General features: G+C 43.1%; 1 protein-coding gene across 20 annotated transcripts in view; it reads right to left on the bottom strand.

Moving 5' to 3' along the window:
- Lmo7 (LIM domain 7) overlaps window positions 1-16,116 on the bottom strand; it is a 203,707-nt gene that overhangs the window by 90,225 nt on the left and 97,366 nt on the right. For 19 of the 20 annotated variants that reach the window (XM_085698238.2, XM_085698240.2, XM_085698243.2 and 16 more), the window contains one exon: window positions 11,885-11,991. In XM_085698238.2, the coding sequence (XP_085554364.2) occupies window positions 11,885-11,991 (107 nt within the window). Of the gene's footprint in view, window positions 1-11,884; window positions 11,992-12,215; window positions 12,263-16,116 lie in introns of those variants that run through there. The other variant, XM_085698246.2, reaches the window with a different exon arrangement.

The raw sequence follows: 16,116 nt of genomic DNA, 5'->3' as shown, positions 1-16,116 counted from the left end.
ATTACCGGGTAAAGTTCTGTCCAGCTCTGAAGCTACATGGCTTCTCTCTGACTCCACCCTTCTTTCTCCCAGCATTCAGTTTAGTTTTCCCTGCCTACCTCTATTCTTTTGCCCTCTAAGGCCAAACCAATTTTCTTTATTAATTAACCAATCATATTCACAGCATACTAAAGGAATCCAACATCAGAACTATCTAAATAAAACGTATGTATTAATATTTATTTTTAGACAAGTTCCATGACAGTCTATAAAGGTCAAAGTGTGGCAGTGTGATCCCTAGCAATTTAGATTAGCAAAGTTTTATAATCCTTATCTTTTAACAGGTCTGCTCCATTATCATGACAAGTACGATTGAACACCCGCTAAATATCTGCTCAAAATCTACAAGTTTATAAAGGTATTTCTGTATAACTATAATAAAATTCAAATAATTATTTCTCAACTATGGTTCATCTAGTCTAAAACACATGCTTAACATTCCTACAATGAGAAAAATCCTAAAGATCTATGATCTCTGATTTGATGGCATATTTTAATCCACCACCTCGAAGAGAGTTACAAACAAAGCAGGAAGAGAATCTGAAGATCAGAACATGTGGGAATTTGCCAGTCATCAAACGCGGTAGTGTCAACAGTGTATACAAATTCCCTTCAGGGTAAAGCTGGAATGGTTAAAAACAGACCTTTGACAATGTCAGGCACACAGTACAAGAAAAAGAAGTAGAAGTCCAATGCTATTTAAGTCTGTTTAGGCAACAAAGCAAAAGGAGACACCCCTTGACTGAAAACCTAAACTCTGATTATTTGCCCAAGGTCACCCAGCCAAGGAAGTTTTTCTTCTCTCTGCTTCACTTCACCTCAGGCATCTGAAGCAAAGTGAAAATGCCTGGCTGTGCTGTTTCTAATTTAGAAATAAGTTCAGGAAGACCCCTGACAGAGTCTGATAACCCTTAGTCAGTATGTTTAAACCTGAGTAAGTGACAGGGATATTTCCGAGGTGCTTGGGGCTGCTCACAGATTTTCTAATCTCACTGCTACACCTCTTTCCAATCCAACATTCCTTCGAGTCGACAGTTATGAATCATTACAATGCTCCTTAACACCCAAAATCGAAAATTAATCAAGATTTTCCTCTTCTTTGCTCAAGGTAGAAGACAGGTGGGTCTTGTTTTCCTTACCTACCTATAGGTTTGGAGTTAATGAATGTCATATAGTCATTAGATGTTGTTGAAAAGGTGCCAGAGAAAAAGTCCATAGATAAGGAAGCCTCAGCCAGCACCCCTACCTATACCTCACCACAAATCCACCCTGGCCCAGCAGTCCATCAAAACTGCTGCTTCTATCTATCCTGAAAATAATTTTATCCAAACCTGATGGCTACAGCCTAAGCCAATGGTGTCAGAGTCTTTAATAAAGTAGACACCCTCCCCACCATTTCTTTGTTAATCGCACAAAAACAAGGAGGGGACGTGGAACTTTCTCAGCCTTCTGGGATAGCACATGCTCTGGCTACCTACAGGTAATGATAGTGTTGCTCACACTGTCTCTGGTGGTGTGGTTGAGAATGGCACCCAGAAACCCCTATTTGAATGCTAGGCCAGCCACGGGGAAATGGCGCTCTTGGGGAGGGTTAGGAATGGCACTCTAGGGAAGGGTTAGGAAAGGCACTATTATTGGGAAGGGTTAGTAATAGCACTATGGGGGAGGGTTAGGAATGGCACTATTGGAAAGGGGGTGTGGCCTTGCTGGAGGATATGAATCACTGCAGGTGGGCTTTAAGGTTTTCAAAAACCCAACCCAAGCCCAGTAGCTCTCTTCCTGCTGCCTATGGATATGGATGTAGAACTCTTAGCTTCTCTAGGACCGTGTTTGCCAAACTTCCCTCCATGCTGACAATGGATGAAACCTCTGAACCTTTAAGCAAGTGCCAATTAAATACTTTCTTTTATAAGAGTTCCTATAGTCATGGTTTCTCCACAGAGCAGTAGAATAGTGACTAAGACACTGTCTCCTTCCAGACACAGACCACACCCCTTTGGAAAAGGAAATAACCTACAATTATCATCTGGGGCTCCACTCTTGGAAGACATAGAAATCTGTGCTTTGAGTTGTTTGGTGGCATTTTATACGTAAAGACACTTTTTTAGCAATTGTCCCTCCAAGTATGAAACGAGAGAGGCCTAGTAACAGGCCAGCCAAATGGCTTAACCACATACACCAAACACCAAATCCTTGGAGGATAATTTCCATATCTCAGTAAACTGAAGAGCAAAATTAGGAAGCAGAAGCATTTGGGACTGGCAGCTGTCGATACTGTTGCAATGAAATGAAACAGAAGAAATTCTGATACTTGATATTTTGTTTAGAAAAATCTCCCCCAAACTGTTCTGAGCCCACAGAGCCAACTTTTAGTAAATTTGGGATTCAAGCTGTGTTAATGCAAACAGCGCTTAATTCAAAGCAGGTGCTTCTCTGGGGGTCACTAAATCCTGCTTGATTTCCTGTAAAGCCTAAGAAAAACAGGCTAACCTGGGTTGTGTTGGTTCAAAGTATGTTTTTAATCTGCCTTTTGGATGATAATATTACAAAAATCATATTGATCACATGAAAGAATATTAGTGTGTGCCACTTAGATTTATATGACAGGTTTCTCCTTCCAAGTCTCTCCAGTGAGTCTGGGGTTGTTTGCCTGGGTTACTGTGCCTGTTTGCTCAGTGGTTTCCGAGGCAACAGCACTAAGCTTTTGGGAAGATAGAGAGATGACTTGTAAATCTTCCACCCGATTTAGGAGAGGCACGAAAAAGTGTATACGTCTGAGAAACGAAGGTTGGAGTCTTTGATCACCAATGTCAACCAGAATTTGATCTCAGAATGCTCAAATTTTTACCAGGAAATTTCCCCTGAACTTTTACTGTTTTATTAGCCTAAACTTTCCAGAAGCAAATGACAACCAATAAACAATTTCTATGTCTGTTCTATTAAATACTTAATAGCCAGCTTCTACTTTTAAAAAAAAGAAGAAGAAAACCTACCAGATTGAAATGTATTTTAAAACACATCAATAGAAAACTATATTTCCTGCATTGCTTTTTTTACTTTTTTCATATTCAAGTAAAACTGGAGAGAGGAGCCACACTTATTCAACTTATTATCGTTTAAAGTACTGATGCCTAAAGTAGGCGTCATACTTCTGATAACATAATCAAACCCCTTTTGATGCTTCGATGGTGTGGCCCAAAGGAGAATTAAGTCGGTTGTCGGTGGGCAACACGGCTTGCAATGTGCACTTGCGCTCAGTCAGGATCATGAACTCATTCCGTGAGGAAAGAGAACCCAAGTCCTCCACATACTTTCTCGTACCAGCTTCTGACCTCATCTGCGACCTCTTTGCCACGGAAATGACAATTCACAGAACTAGGAGAGACGGGGGCAACACTGAAAATAAGCCACTGAGTAAAGCAGAGGCTTGGGTTTGAAGCTGTGGTAAATGGCATCGTCGAAATTTGTGAAGGGTTTCTGGTTTGCTCTTTTTTAAAATGGGGAAGCTGTTGAGATAAATCAATTCAAATTAAAATCTTGACATTTCCAGGAAATACAGTGAAAAAAAAAGAATGTTTCAGAAGTTTATTTAAAAGCATCACATGTAACACGGTGGAAGCAGACAACCATCCTCCCATTCTAGCTTTCTTATTTTAGCAAAATTAATTCTATCAAGTTGATTGATTATAAATTATTTGTTTATGTATTAATTTAAAGGGGCAGGAGAGAATATGTGCTGTTCTTGTAAAGCTTCAGAATTCGGTTCTCAGCACCCACATAGGATTGCCCACAGCCACCCGAAGGACAGCTTCAGGAGGATCCCACCCTGCTGGCTTCTGTGGACACCTACACTAACATGCACATACCTACACCTATATACAGAAATAAAAATAAAATAAAATAAAAGACACATCTAGTCAAGCATCTAATCCCAGCAAAAAGAAGAGTTGAGTCCCAAATGCACTAAATCCACAAAAATAAAGCCCTGCAGCTGATAAACACAATTTAAGTAGCCAGAAGTAACTTTCTCTAAGGCACATGCAGGACCCAAAACCAGGTGGCTAGGTTATGCATATGCTCACAATGACACATTAACGTTTATTGAGCAGTTACTAAATGCTGGGCACTACACACTTGCATGCTGAATTCCCTTGACCCATTCAACGCTCTCAGGAGGCTGGGTACCATCCAAGTTGTAGCACTTTCTAGATTTGAGGCAAACAACAGTCACCTCTGCCACAGTGAGTGGTCTAGTCCCAGAGTTTCACAGGGAGCATGAGGCAGAGCAAGAATTACCATTTGCCATGATGTTAAGCCTACAGAGAAGATAGTCCATCCCAAGGAAGAAACCGTGAGCTGGCTGAGGTCATGTGCCACCAAAGTACAGAGGACAGGAGTCAGTCCAATTTCGAAGACACCAAAATCATCAAAGAATCTTTATCCACAGCAAGTCACACCCCTCACTCGAATGTTTTTGCTGGATCCCAGAGAAAAGTGAGCAAAGTTAGAGTTTTATGGAAACTTTATAAAAGTTCACAGTCTCCAAAATTCTGTCAGAGTCAGCATGGCTGGGGAGGGGGGTGGGGGTGCCTTGAATTTAAATGCAGCAGACTGGTAGGTGGACCCAGAGAGCAGGCATACCAGTGTGCTGCCTGCTTTGAGAGGAGACCTACTGTAGTTGTTGGTGACACTAGTGACTGTCCTGAGACATTTCCTCACCAGGAGTACCTGCTTTTCAAAACTCTCATCCTTGCCTTTAAGCTTTACAGGAGAATTCACACCAGACATGATTGCCCTATTTTCCACCCCAAAACTCTTAAATATGTATCTTAGGTTTCACGAGCTAGAGAATGGAGCATAATGATAATACAAACACATAGAACTGTGGCTAATATTTCATGTAACTACGCGGGTGTAAATATGTAATTGTTTAGAAATGTAAATATGTACTATTCGTACAACTGTCGAAGAATTTACTGAGACTTCCACCAACCACTTTGAAAGACTCAGCGGTCCAAAGTTCCCGTTTGGCTTTGTTTCCTCTTTGTGAGCGAGTGATAAACGTGCCCGTTTTGATGTTGCACAGGTTTCAGAAAGTGTTGTAATAGACCGTATCATTATCCTGCGGTGATAAGTCTAAGGCAATTGAAACCACAAGTTCAATGACTGCTTCGCCTGATCAGCTTCGAGGGCAATGAGAGCAAAGACAGGAAGACGGGCCAATGGAAAGACGAGCTCTCCCCACCTTCAGAGTGTGATTTTTGAAGTGCCCAGGAAATGACTATAATTAAAATCCGATTTCCAATTCAGCATTTACACCAGGTATCAGAAGATAAAAGTAATAATATACGCTCCTTTGTTTTTAAATAGTTTTGTGAGTTGGCCAAAGTTACATGTAGATGAATAAGAACTTAGAAAACACAAATGGAAAATCTGTGTCCCCTCCAGTTAGAAGAGCTCCCTGGTTCAAAAGCTCAAGTGACTGTATGTTCTTATCATAAAGAACACTTTTCTCTCCTTGCTGGGCGTGAGGAGGGCAGGGTCTCGGGTTGCTCAGGCTAACCTGGTTCTCCGTATGAGAAAAGAAAATGATCTTGAATTTCCCACCCTTCTGTCTCTGCCTTCCATGTACTGGAATCACAGACATGCCTAACACATGTCTGTCTTCACCTCCCTGAGACTGTAGACATACAGCACCATACCCAGTTTATGGGGATTCAAACCTAGAATTATGTGTATGCAGAACGAGCGCTCTACCCCACTGACTTACACCCCCAGCCTCCTGTGGGTTCATCTTGACACACTATACTCCAACTATGAATTCACAGGACTGTCTGTCAAATGGCCAAGCAAATCCCACCAGATCTGTGGATTGTGAGTACCTGTCAGAAAATCCTGTATCAATCTTTTGATATCATAACCAAGTAAATTATTCCTCTAAAACAAAATTTCCCCTTCCTCGATGAAGTTGTCTTTTTCACTCTGAGATTAATTCAAGCACACATACTTTTGCCCTCACGCTGAGGGCCGGTTAAAACAGGCCAGAACATAGCAAGCAACTCAGAAAAACAAGACCTCATGCTGGTAGCTCACACTGTCAAAAACACTCTGGGAGGGACTGGAGAGATGGCTCAGTAACCTGTTGCTCTTGCAGATATCCTGGGTTTGGTTGCCAGCACTCACGAGGTAAGTTCATAACCCTGTGTAATTTCGGGAGATCCAGCACTCCTTTCTGAACTCCACAAGAACCAGACATACACACAAGCAAAGCATTTGTTCGCAAAAAGTAAATCTAAAAGAAATGGATATCTAAACAAACAGTTGAGAGGCTACAGATGTGCCTGAGCATGTAATTCTGATGAGGGACTCAATGAGCAGAGGTGGCCCTACAGACAACGATTAGAAAGACTGATGAATGTCTTTCAGAAAAATGCCTGTCTCTTGGGCCTTGTTATGAAACAAATGCTGTCTGACGGGGGAGGCAATGAACTGTCAAACCTCCATGGACGGATTCATGTCAGCTGCTACTCAGTTCAGCCACGGAGTGAGACACTTTGAAGTGTGAATATAGGTGAGGTTGCTCATGAAGATAAAGACCCTGGCCAGTCTGGAGTGTGAAATCGCAGCCAGCAGGCCACAGCAGAATCAGGTCCTGTGGCATGTTTAGATTTGAAGTACAGAAAGCTAAGGACGAGCTGATACCCAGTAGCCTTTGATTCTGGGAAGCAGATTAAGAACTAGAAACTGCGAAAAACCAAGATAAATAAAAGCTCCATTCTGCACGGACTTAACCTCTTGACTAGACTTATATTCCCTGAGCATCTTCAGAGGTAAGGACTTTGCCAGTGAAAGGCATGCACCAGCTTCACCTGCTGGCCTCTGTGAGGGCCTCAGAGCTCCCAGAGCAGCTAATGTCCCCCTCCCAGGAAGTTCCGGTATAAGGAGAAGCAGATGGACGCAGCACAATGGACTTCCTTTCTGCCCTCTGGGAGTCAATAGGGAGGGGACATTTAAAATAGTAACACATAGTGGCAGGTGGAAGTCACCAAGCACAAATGACAGATCCAAGTTTGGAGAGGACTAAGCTTACTTTAAATAAATAAAGATGAACACTGCGAGACACTCATTTAAAAGACAAACTTGCAATAAAAGATATAAAACCAGCCTTAAATTAAAAATAAATTAATGGGAGTTGGACAAATGGCTCCATGGTTAGGAGCACTCACTGCTCTCAGGGGACTTGAGTTTGGTCCCCAGCACTCATGTTAAGAAAGTCCCATCCAGATACCTGTAAGTCCAGCTCCAGGGTATCCAACACCCTCATCTGACTGCTGAGAGCACCCATACACTTGGTATATGCTCATAGAGACACATACACACACGCAAACACTTAAAAAAAGCATAACAATAGTCTTAATAAAGAAAGTACTCAAAATAAATTATTTTTACCTACATGACAAAACTACAAATCAACACTTAGACACACAAACCCACTTGGGCTCCGTTTGACAGACATCCAAGCACAGTGCCATCTGGGAACCTGAAGGACTTCACAGTGTGGGTACAAAAATCATGCTGGCTTCTGAAGCCACAGAGGAATGTCATTTGAGCTCTCTATCATTTTCTTTTCACAATGGGGCAATAGGAACACCAATTTTACTTCTAACCACTCTTCCTTTGCAACTAGCAGGTGCAAAAAAAAAAAAGGCTTGGTCTCTGTATCCTTAAAATAATACATAAGAAGAGGAATCCAGAAACACGCACCACATTTAAAGTTGTATATTCTATTAAAGGGTTACTAACCCAACCAACGCAACTCTAAGTCCATGGTAGAAAATAATTTCTTTTCGTAACAGAAACGTTGTGTTCAAAAGCACTGCCATTCTGTAATTACTTTATGCACAGAATTCATCTGAAGGAGTGTTCAAATCTGGATTGGAGTGCTGAGGGGGCGGAGGGAACAAACATGTTTACAGTCTGTTCAAATCTGCAGTTTCAAATGTTTGATAGACACCATGTAGAGTAGGCTGCAGAGATGGCTCAGTAGGTGATGTCCTTTCCGGGCAAACGGTGAGGACCTGAGTTAGGATCCTGAGCGTGCAATTATGGGCATGCGGCTCTGTGCCTGGCTCTTAGCCTGTAACCACCGCATGCCTGTAACGGCAGCAGTCAGGGTGGAGATGCGCAGATGCTGGGGCCTCACCAGCCATCCAGAATAGCCTATGCAGCAAGTTTCAGGACAGTAAGAGAGCCTGTCTCAAAAACTCCAGTGAAAATCTATAGAAGACACCAACACCTCAAGACTCCACATGCGCATGCACAGGTGGGTGCACCTGCACACACACAGGTGTACACTCTACACACACACACACACACACACACACACACACAAAGCTGTTTTAAGCAATGCTTTAAATATGCTTTAGTTTATAAATCACAGCTTATTAAACATATACTGTTAAAACTTTTAATGATCGGTCGGTCCTGGCACCAACTCTAAGACGTCTTTGATGAGCTGATCTCTAATATAACCAGTCACCCTGTGCCTCTATTTCTGGCCAGATACCATCACAAGGACCTTGACACTTGCTGCCAGGAGTTCCAAGTGTACTGTGGCATGCCTCTGTGGTCACTAGGCAGGGAGTGCCTCACCACCCATCTCCCATGGATTACGTATGTCCAACTCAGTGTGGATACTCACTAAAATGTTAAAATCATGTTAGCTAAATCTCCTGGCCACGTATTGGGTTAGCCCTCCACCTGTCACTCACGGAAACAGGATTTCAAGTTTATTTACTAACCCTTTGGGAAGAAAAAGTAAATCCAGGTGGCACCTACTGATTTGTGAAGAAGACCCAATACCCAAATAAACAGAATCATTCAAATGTACTTGAAAAACTTCAAACTACAAAGTGTCTCCCTGCAAAGCAAAACAACCCAGGAAACTAGATCATATATGACTGCGTACAATTACAAAAGCATAGAGAGTGCTCTCTTTCTGTTTCACTGGTGGGCATTGATTGTAAATTAAATTTTAAGACGCAGATGACTACAATGTACTAGGATCTGAGTCCCCGCAGTCGCTCACTGCCGGCAGCTCCCTAACTGTTCCCGTTCTCATTGTTCGCTGTCAAACGCTCAATTCTCCCACACTCAGTGTACCCCGCATCCTCCACCCACCAACCAAAACACCTCCTGTTCCACAACACAGAGCATATTAGCTGCTCCTCCTTTCTCTTAGCATCCCATGGCTACCTTGCATGAGAAGCAAGGCCAGCACAGGTCTGTAAGCAGAGGAGCCTGCGTGGTTCGGCAATGGCAGCGCACTTCACATAATCAAATAATTGCTTACTACGGCTTTGCTAAATTGAATGTTTACAGATGAGCCAAACGGTCTCAGAGTACCACATGCTTTCACACTCTCAGAGAAGTCACCAGGAGCCTGGCCGCTGAAACAAACACACATCACCGAATCATTATTAGACGACAATACACGTGAAGTGACATCACACAGTGTCACAAGTCTGTCCACCCTGAGTCTTTCATTTCCCCACGGCTATTTTGCTAGTAGATAGGGCCTTCCATGTCTACATCAGAATTTTTGAACCCCAGCAGTATTACTGCCTAGAAGAGGAAAACCCTCCCTTGTTGAAGCTGTTCTATGGGCTATGGGGTACTTAGCGTCACCGCGACCCACTCAATAGATGCCTGTGGCATCCCACACCAACTACGACAAACAAAAATGTCTCCATACATTGCCAAATGTCCACAGGGGGGAACAACTGCCTCCACAAGAGAACCACCGATCTAATCGATGCCAAGTCCTTTAATCTACAATAATGACAGGGCAAGAGTTGAGCTACAGGAATCTGCACATTACATAAGACCTTAAACCAAAAGTTCACAGCCACATTTCTCTTTGCTGAGCAATTATTTGCCTTCCTTTAAACCTGCTTCCTTTAATGAAAAGTTCCTTCTCAAAGTGCAAGGGAAGTCAGTTGCCAGTGATCTTCAATCTTTTCCGGGAGGGACCGAGCCTCCCACTGCAGTAGACCCAGAACTTTCCTTTATGTCCCAGCAAAGACACAAGCATGGAAAGTTCTCAAGCAGAACCAGAGCTGCGGCTCCGGCTCTCTCACCCTGACCGAGGCACACCTTGCCGTGACAGGCTTGCTTGTGGTTTCCACTCAAACAAGTTGTTGTGCCGGCCTCGCGCAATCCGAGTTTCACTTTGTCAGTAATTTAATTTCACAGGAGGCTGAGCCCAGGTACGGATTTCTTGTCAACATTTTAGACCCAGCCACTCCTGAAAGCGGCTCCAGGCAAGCCCTATATGCAACACCCTTGAAATTAGGGGCCAACGAACATGTTTCGCCTAGCTCTCAAGTATAGGCTGCATAGGTTCAAAGCCATACGGTTGTAGAGGGAAAGGCGCTTAGCCTTAATTCACAGGACCCCTGAAGGGAAGAACAGTTTGAAGGCTAAAGTTTCTTTGCTCAGATAGGTCTTAGGAAAGCTAATTAAACAAACGCATTTTAGAGTGGAAGTTAAAAGGACCCTACATATGACAGAAGTAAATATTTTCAGCAATAAAACTTGGGATTTGAGCTTTCTTACAAGTCAACAGAAATGTGGACAGACTCCCCTTCAAGGGACATGTCACTGCTGTGGAGTTTGGGGAAACACCACAGACAGAGAGAAAGAGAGATGGGTCTGTGTGGCACAGGTTGTTCCTTTGAAATATTTACTGCTGGATTTTAAAGCCACCCGTGTTGTTTGAGGCTTTAGGTTAGATGGCCAGGAGACAACACAGACTATCGTAAATATCTGTGGCATTGTTTTCCTTCACGACACAGTGGCATGTTTAAGATTTCCTAATTGATTTTAATAATGACTGAAGCTTCAGTGCTTGGATAAAGGGCATAATCTTTATCTGAAGCATGGACAGGCTTTTCCATTTTCAGATTTCTACAGCTGGAATAAGCATGTATTTCCTCTCTTGGAGAAACGTTAATTAGGTTCAAGAGCCTAGATAAGGAGGGAAGCATTATTTCAAAATTATATAACTTTCCTGTCACATTTACCTGGCACCGCAACTGTGCTAGTGATTTCCTGGATGCAGCTTAGGCTTGTAGGAAAAAAAAAAAAAAAAACAGTCTTGTCACAAGTTAAAACCACTGTCCTGGAACCATTCACGCACACGTTAACCCCACTGCGCGCGTAAACTCCAACAGAATAGCCGCAGATGTGTGTTCACGTCCCCGTCTGCCTTCTTGTCCAAAGTATTAAAACAGTGGGAGAAGGTTCACTGTTTGAAAGGCGACCACAATCATCGAGGTTGGAGGTCCTAGGCATGAGGACCTTCCAAGAGTTGACAAGTCCCTTTCACCGCTTGTCTCCTGTCATTTTTCTGTTAACGATCATGCCCTATTTCCAAGTACCTGAAAAGTACTTTAAACTGACTATTTTTTACCTTAAATTACAGTAATAACCTCTAAAGTCACTTCATAATTATAATGAATAAATATCCTCACCATTAGCAGCCAGACACTATCATGCTGGAAAACATTAAAATATAAACTGCCACTCGGTCAGCATAGAGATTTACAAGAGTCTGACACGGTATCAATTACAGTTGGCTTCTCACTCTCAGTCCCCAAGTCGTTTTTCAAAGAGTCTATTTTAGAACGAGACATACAGAGGAGAGATCATTCCATAGTCACAAAATCTCCCAGCAATTATGTTCACTTCAGCGGCAAGCCTTCAGTTTAAAAATACATACCTATTCATTACATTTATATACGGCATATTTATCATCCGTGGAAAACACACCAGGGGAACTTACTTGACAGTGACTCGATTTGATAAATCCTGTAGATCCCCAGGATGAAAAAGCTGGGCTTCTTTCAATCCAATCTGTTCACAAGCTTTCAAAAAAACGTTTATGTTATCCTGTGAAAAGAATTAGAAAGTGATTGTTTAGCTGAGCTTGCTCTCAGACAAAGGTTACCAATTTTTAGGATACAACTTCCCAGCTTCAAAGTCCAATTATAGTCAGCAAAAGAGGCGGTGGCAAGAACAACGCGTAAGTGTATTTGAAAGAGGAAAGAAGAAAAAAAAAAGTCCGTGGACACGTATAGCCTTTCAGTCTTCCGGAGCATAAAAGGTGGTGCTACCTTCTGCCCGAGCGTACACTGTTTCTGTGATCTTTGTGACTGGCACGTTAAACATTACCTGTTATAGGACAAGCGCCTGGCCAGTGAGCAGTAATCTACACTTTGATGTCAGCTCTGCTCTGCAAACAAACGCCCTCTTCCCAGCTTCGCACGACAAGCTTCACCTCTTTAAAAATAACTCCAGCTACTGACATTCACCCACCCAGAAACTGTTGGCAGGGAAGAAATAAGAGGAGGAACATTCTGTTTCTATGATTACAAATTACAGAACGGCTGTGGAATACCACACCTGGAATCTGGGTTTGGTTGCTGAGCCAGCCCGTGACAGGCACAGCGACCATGCTATAGGACCAAGGAGAAGCCTGCGCTTATTGGCTGAATCATACCGCTGGGGAGGGGCATAGTCCTCATTCCCTGCACCTGTCTGAAGGACTGCCTCCAAAAACACTGGAAAGCTACCCCCCACCTCCAAGCCTGCCCTCCTATCTAATTTCAAAAGCCCAATCTTCCATTCACAAACCAACGCTTACCATTCTGCTAAGCTGCTGCGAGACCATGGTATATTCTACGTTCAGGGAGCCCCATTGCTCCACACACATTGGTTCCTAGGATTAGCTTTGGCATCACCCCTTACTGCTCTTGAAAAAGAAAAGAACTTGGCGTGGCTGAGTCCCTGGTGACTCCATGTGGACTCTTTTGATTTGCTAGGGTTGTGTGTAGGGAATGTCTTGCTTGCATGCTAGCACATGCTTGTCCACTTAAGTTGGCTGGCAACTCTGCCTCTGTGGTGCGGGCCTCCCTGGAGCCACACCCATCTCCCTCCCAAGTTGAGGACCATAGGGCAGAAGGCAACCTTCCACTTGGAGAAGACAGTGCTTCCTATGCGTAGGCAGAAGTCGGGACGAGAGGGAATATCAGACCAAAAAAAAAAAAAAAAAGAGAGAGAGGATTGGAGGCCAAGTCAGCAGCAGCTTATTCTCAGAGCATAAGGGGCCTTCGGGAAAGTGGGAGAGAAAGTGTGACCAGTGAAAAGCAACACTGACTGCCAAGGAAGGGAGGGACACAAAAAATCAACAACAAAAACTCTCTGTGGAAGTGGGAGGTCATTCCAGGATGCTCTCAGCAAACAACAGTGTGCACTAACCAGCTAGGAACTGAAATGTTTGTATAATTTGAAATAAATTGGTCTTAACAATTACAGAAATTTCTAGGGGGTAATAGAGTGGAGAGAAACTGAAGAAGACACCCCAAATTGACCTCTGATCTCTATATTTATCCGTTCACATATACACATATCCATGCATAGATGAACATGTACAAACGTACACACACTTATTGGCCAAATTCCAGTAGAAATACAATGATAATTTCCATTGTTAGGCTTACAATTTCTAAATGCTATATGATCTGCAATTATTTGAAAACACAAATAGTTTTAACAATGCCCCCTCAGCAGACAGCAAAAATGGATCATGAGGCCAATATCCCGCACCCGACAGGAAGCAAACCTCAAATAAAAAGAAAAAAAAAACTAAACTATTAAGCATTTTCCTATCTGTGTAACTTAGTTCTGAATGCTTAAAGTCACGTGAACCATCAGCTGAGAATGGGCAGCAGAAGAACGCTTGCCTAGCAAACCCAAGGCCTCGAGCAGGGTGCCTGGAACGACACATAGACAAATAAACTACAAACTCCTGAAACAAAAATCAAACAGAATAAACTTAAGGAACTAAGAGTTAAAAACAACCAGCATATTTTATGAAAACATAATGGCACTCACCTGGCGAACAAAATGTACACGCTGATAAGGGAGAAGCCACACATTCCACAAAACCCATCCAAGTATTTAGAGAGAAACCACTTCAAATCGAAAGTGACTCCACTCCATTAGGCACAAAGTTCAGGGAAACATACAAGCAATGTGACTACATCTTAATCCTGAGTCTAGCCTTTTTATCAACCACAAAGCAGAATGCTGTTTTAAAAGCTTAATGGTACTCGGTTTGAGAGCAGAAGAGCGTTCCATATAAATCCACACATGGCCTGTGCACTGGGAGGGGGTTCTACTCCAATCAGCATTGTAAACTACACCGTGCCTCTTGGACTGGAGCCCGCTGGTAATTTATTTCCTGCAATTTCAAAGGACCCAGTCAGAGCACTGCCCCAAGGGATATACAAAATTATAAAATAAAATTTTCATGTCTGTTCCAACATCGAGTAGCCACACCCAGCTCAGCATAATAAAAAGAAAGCATTGAGCCCTTACTAGATGGAATTATTTTCTCTCGAAACTACCAAAAAAAAGGGGGGGAGGGGTGCAAAACAAAACAATAACAACAAAGACAAAGCACACATGGAAATCAGCCTCATCTAATTGGCCTGGGAGCCAGGGCTGGCTTTAGAAAGATTAGTTCTGCTCTCTGACCCCTTTTTCCTTATCCCTGCACTGAGTTGCATACAGACCAGCAACCATTCCAAAGGGTAGGCAACTCTCCCTGCAAGAACACGGGTGCCCAAACCTCCAATTCCTCACACAAATATTTCATAGCTGGATCGTTAGAAACAACTTCTTGTCAAAAAAAAAAAAGCCTTCCTTAAACACACAATCTCCCTACACCTTCAGTGCCAATGGTGACTTCTCAAAGCAAAAGTAATGATAGCAGTAATGATGATGGTAAACCCTGATTGATGTCTAAGGACTCCTCATTCACAGTGTCTGTACGGGGACGAAGAAAGGCAAACACTACAGAGAAAGAAAGTCTGGATATTTTCATACTCTCTTCAGTCCCCCTCTCCACCTCTGGTTAATCATCAGGAAAAGCTGCTTACTAAGACACTAGGATAAAAATGCCCGAAAGATCTACACAAGTTCTCCAGTGTGTATTCTTTGCTTACAGGAACTCTATTAGTCAAGCGATGCTGCAGAACAAATGATCCCAAAACAGCGGCGTAAGAGACTGCCACTTCTGATGACTTTGCGGAGCTTGAAATGTGGGAGAGCCTTCACGAGGTGCTTCTGACTGGGGGGACCCCCCCCCCATCGAGCTCTAACTGAGAAGTCAGCCCAGTCTGCAGTCATCCGAAGGCTTTCCTGGTTTTGTGGCTGTAACCAAGGTGACTGACTCATGTGCTTGGCAAATCAGGGTAAATAGATGTTTCCATAGGACTACCTGATAGAACCAGCGTTGTGAGAGGCAAAATGAGACTGCACTTCCTGGCTTCCAAAACCTTGTTCCGTCATTTCTCTAAGATTCTACTGTTACAGAGACCACTGCTGTTCAGTCAAGACTTCACAGGGACATAAAGCATATATGAGGAGCATCAGGTCACACTGGACTATTGGCGCCAATACTTCATTGTCTGGAGACTAGTGTTTCATACCTCACTCACATAAAAAAGTATTCACGCTCTCTCCCAAGGCCTCCAAAACTCAGGTTATTAACATATTTGTTTAGCCTGTGTATTTGGAGGGTGTGTGTGCCTAGTGTGCATGCATGTGTGTGTGGTGTATGTGTGCTAGTATGGATGTATGCACATCTCGGCACATTTGTGGAGGTCAGAGAACCACTTTCAGGAGTCAGATTTTTGCATTCCACTATGGGTTCTAGGAATCACGAATTGCCAGCTTTGCGTGACAGATGACTTTACCGCCCCCTGCCCCCGTCGTAGCCATAGTTGCTATTGCTGTGATGAGACACCATGACCAAAGAAAGTTGGGGAGGAAAGGGTTTATTTGGCTTACACTTCCATGTTGTAGTCCATCACCAAAGGAAGTCAGGATAGGAACTCAAACAAGGTGGGAACCTGGAGGCAGCAGTTAAAGCAGAGGCCTTGGAGAGGTACTGCTTTAGGGCTTGCTCCTCATGGCTTGCTCGGCCTCCTTTTTTATTAAATCCATGAC

The sequence above is a fragment of the Myodes glareolus genome, chromosome 12 (assembly GCF_982192425.1).
Source record: "Myodes glareolus chromosome 12, mMyoGla1.1, whole genome shotgun sequence".
Taxonomy (NCBI): domain Eukaryota; kingdom Metazoa; phylum Chordata; class Mammalia; order Rodentia; family Cricetidae; genus Myodes; species Myodes glareolus.
This window is presented reverse-complemented; position numbering and strand designations above follow the sequence as displayed.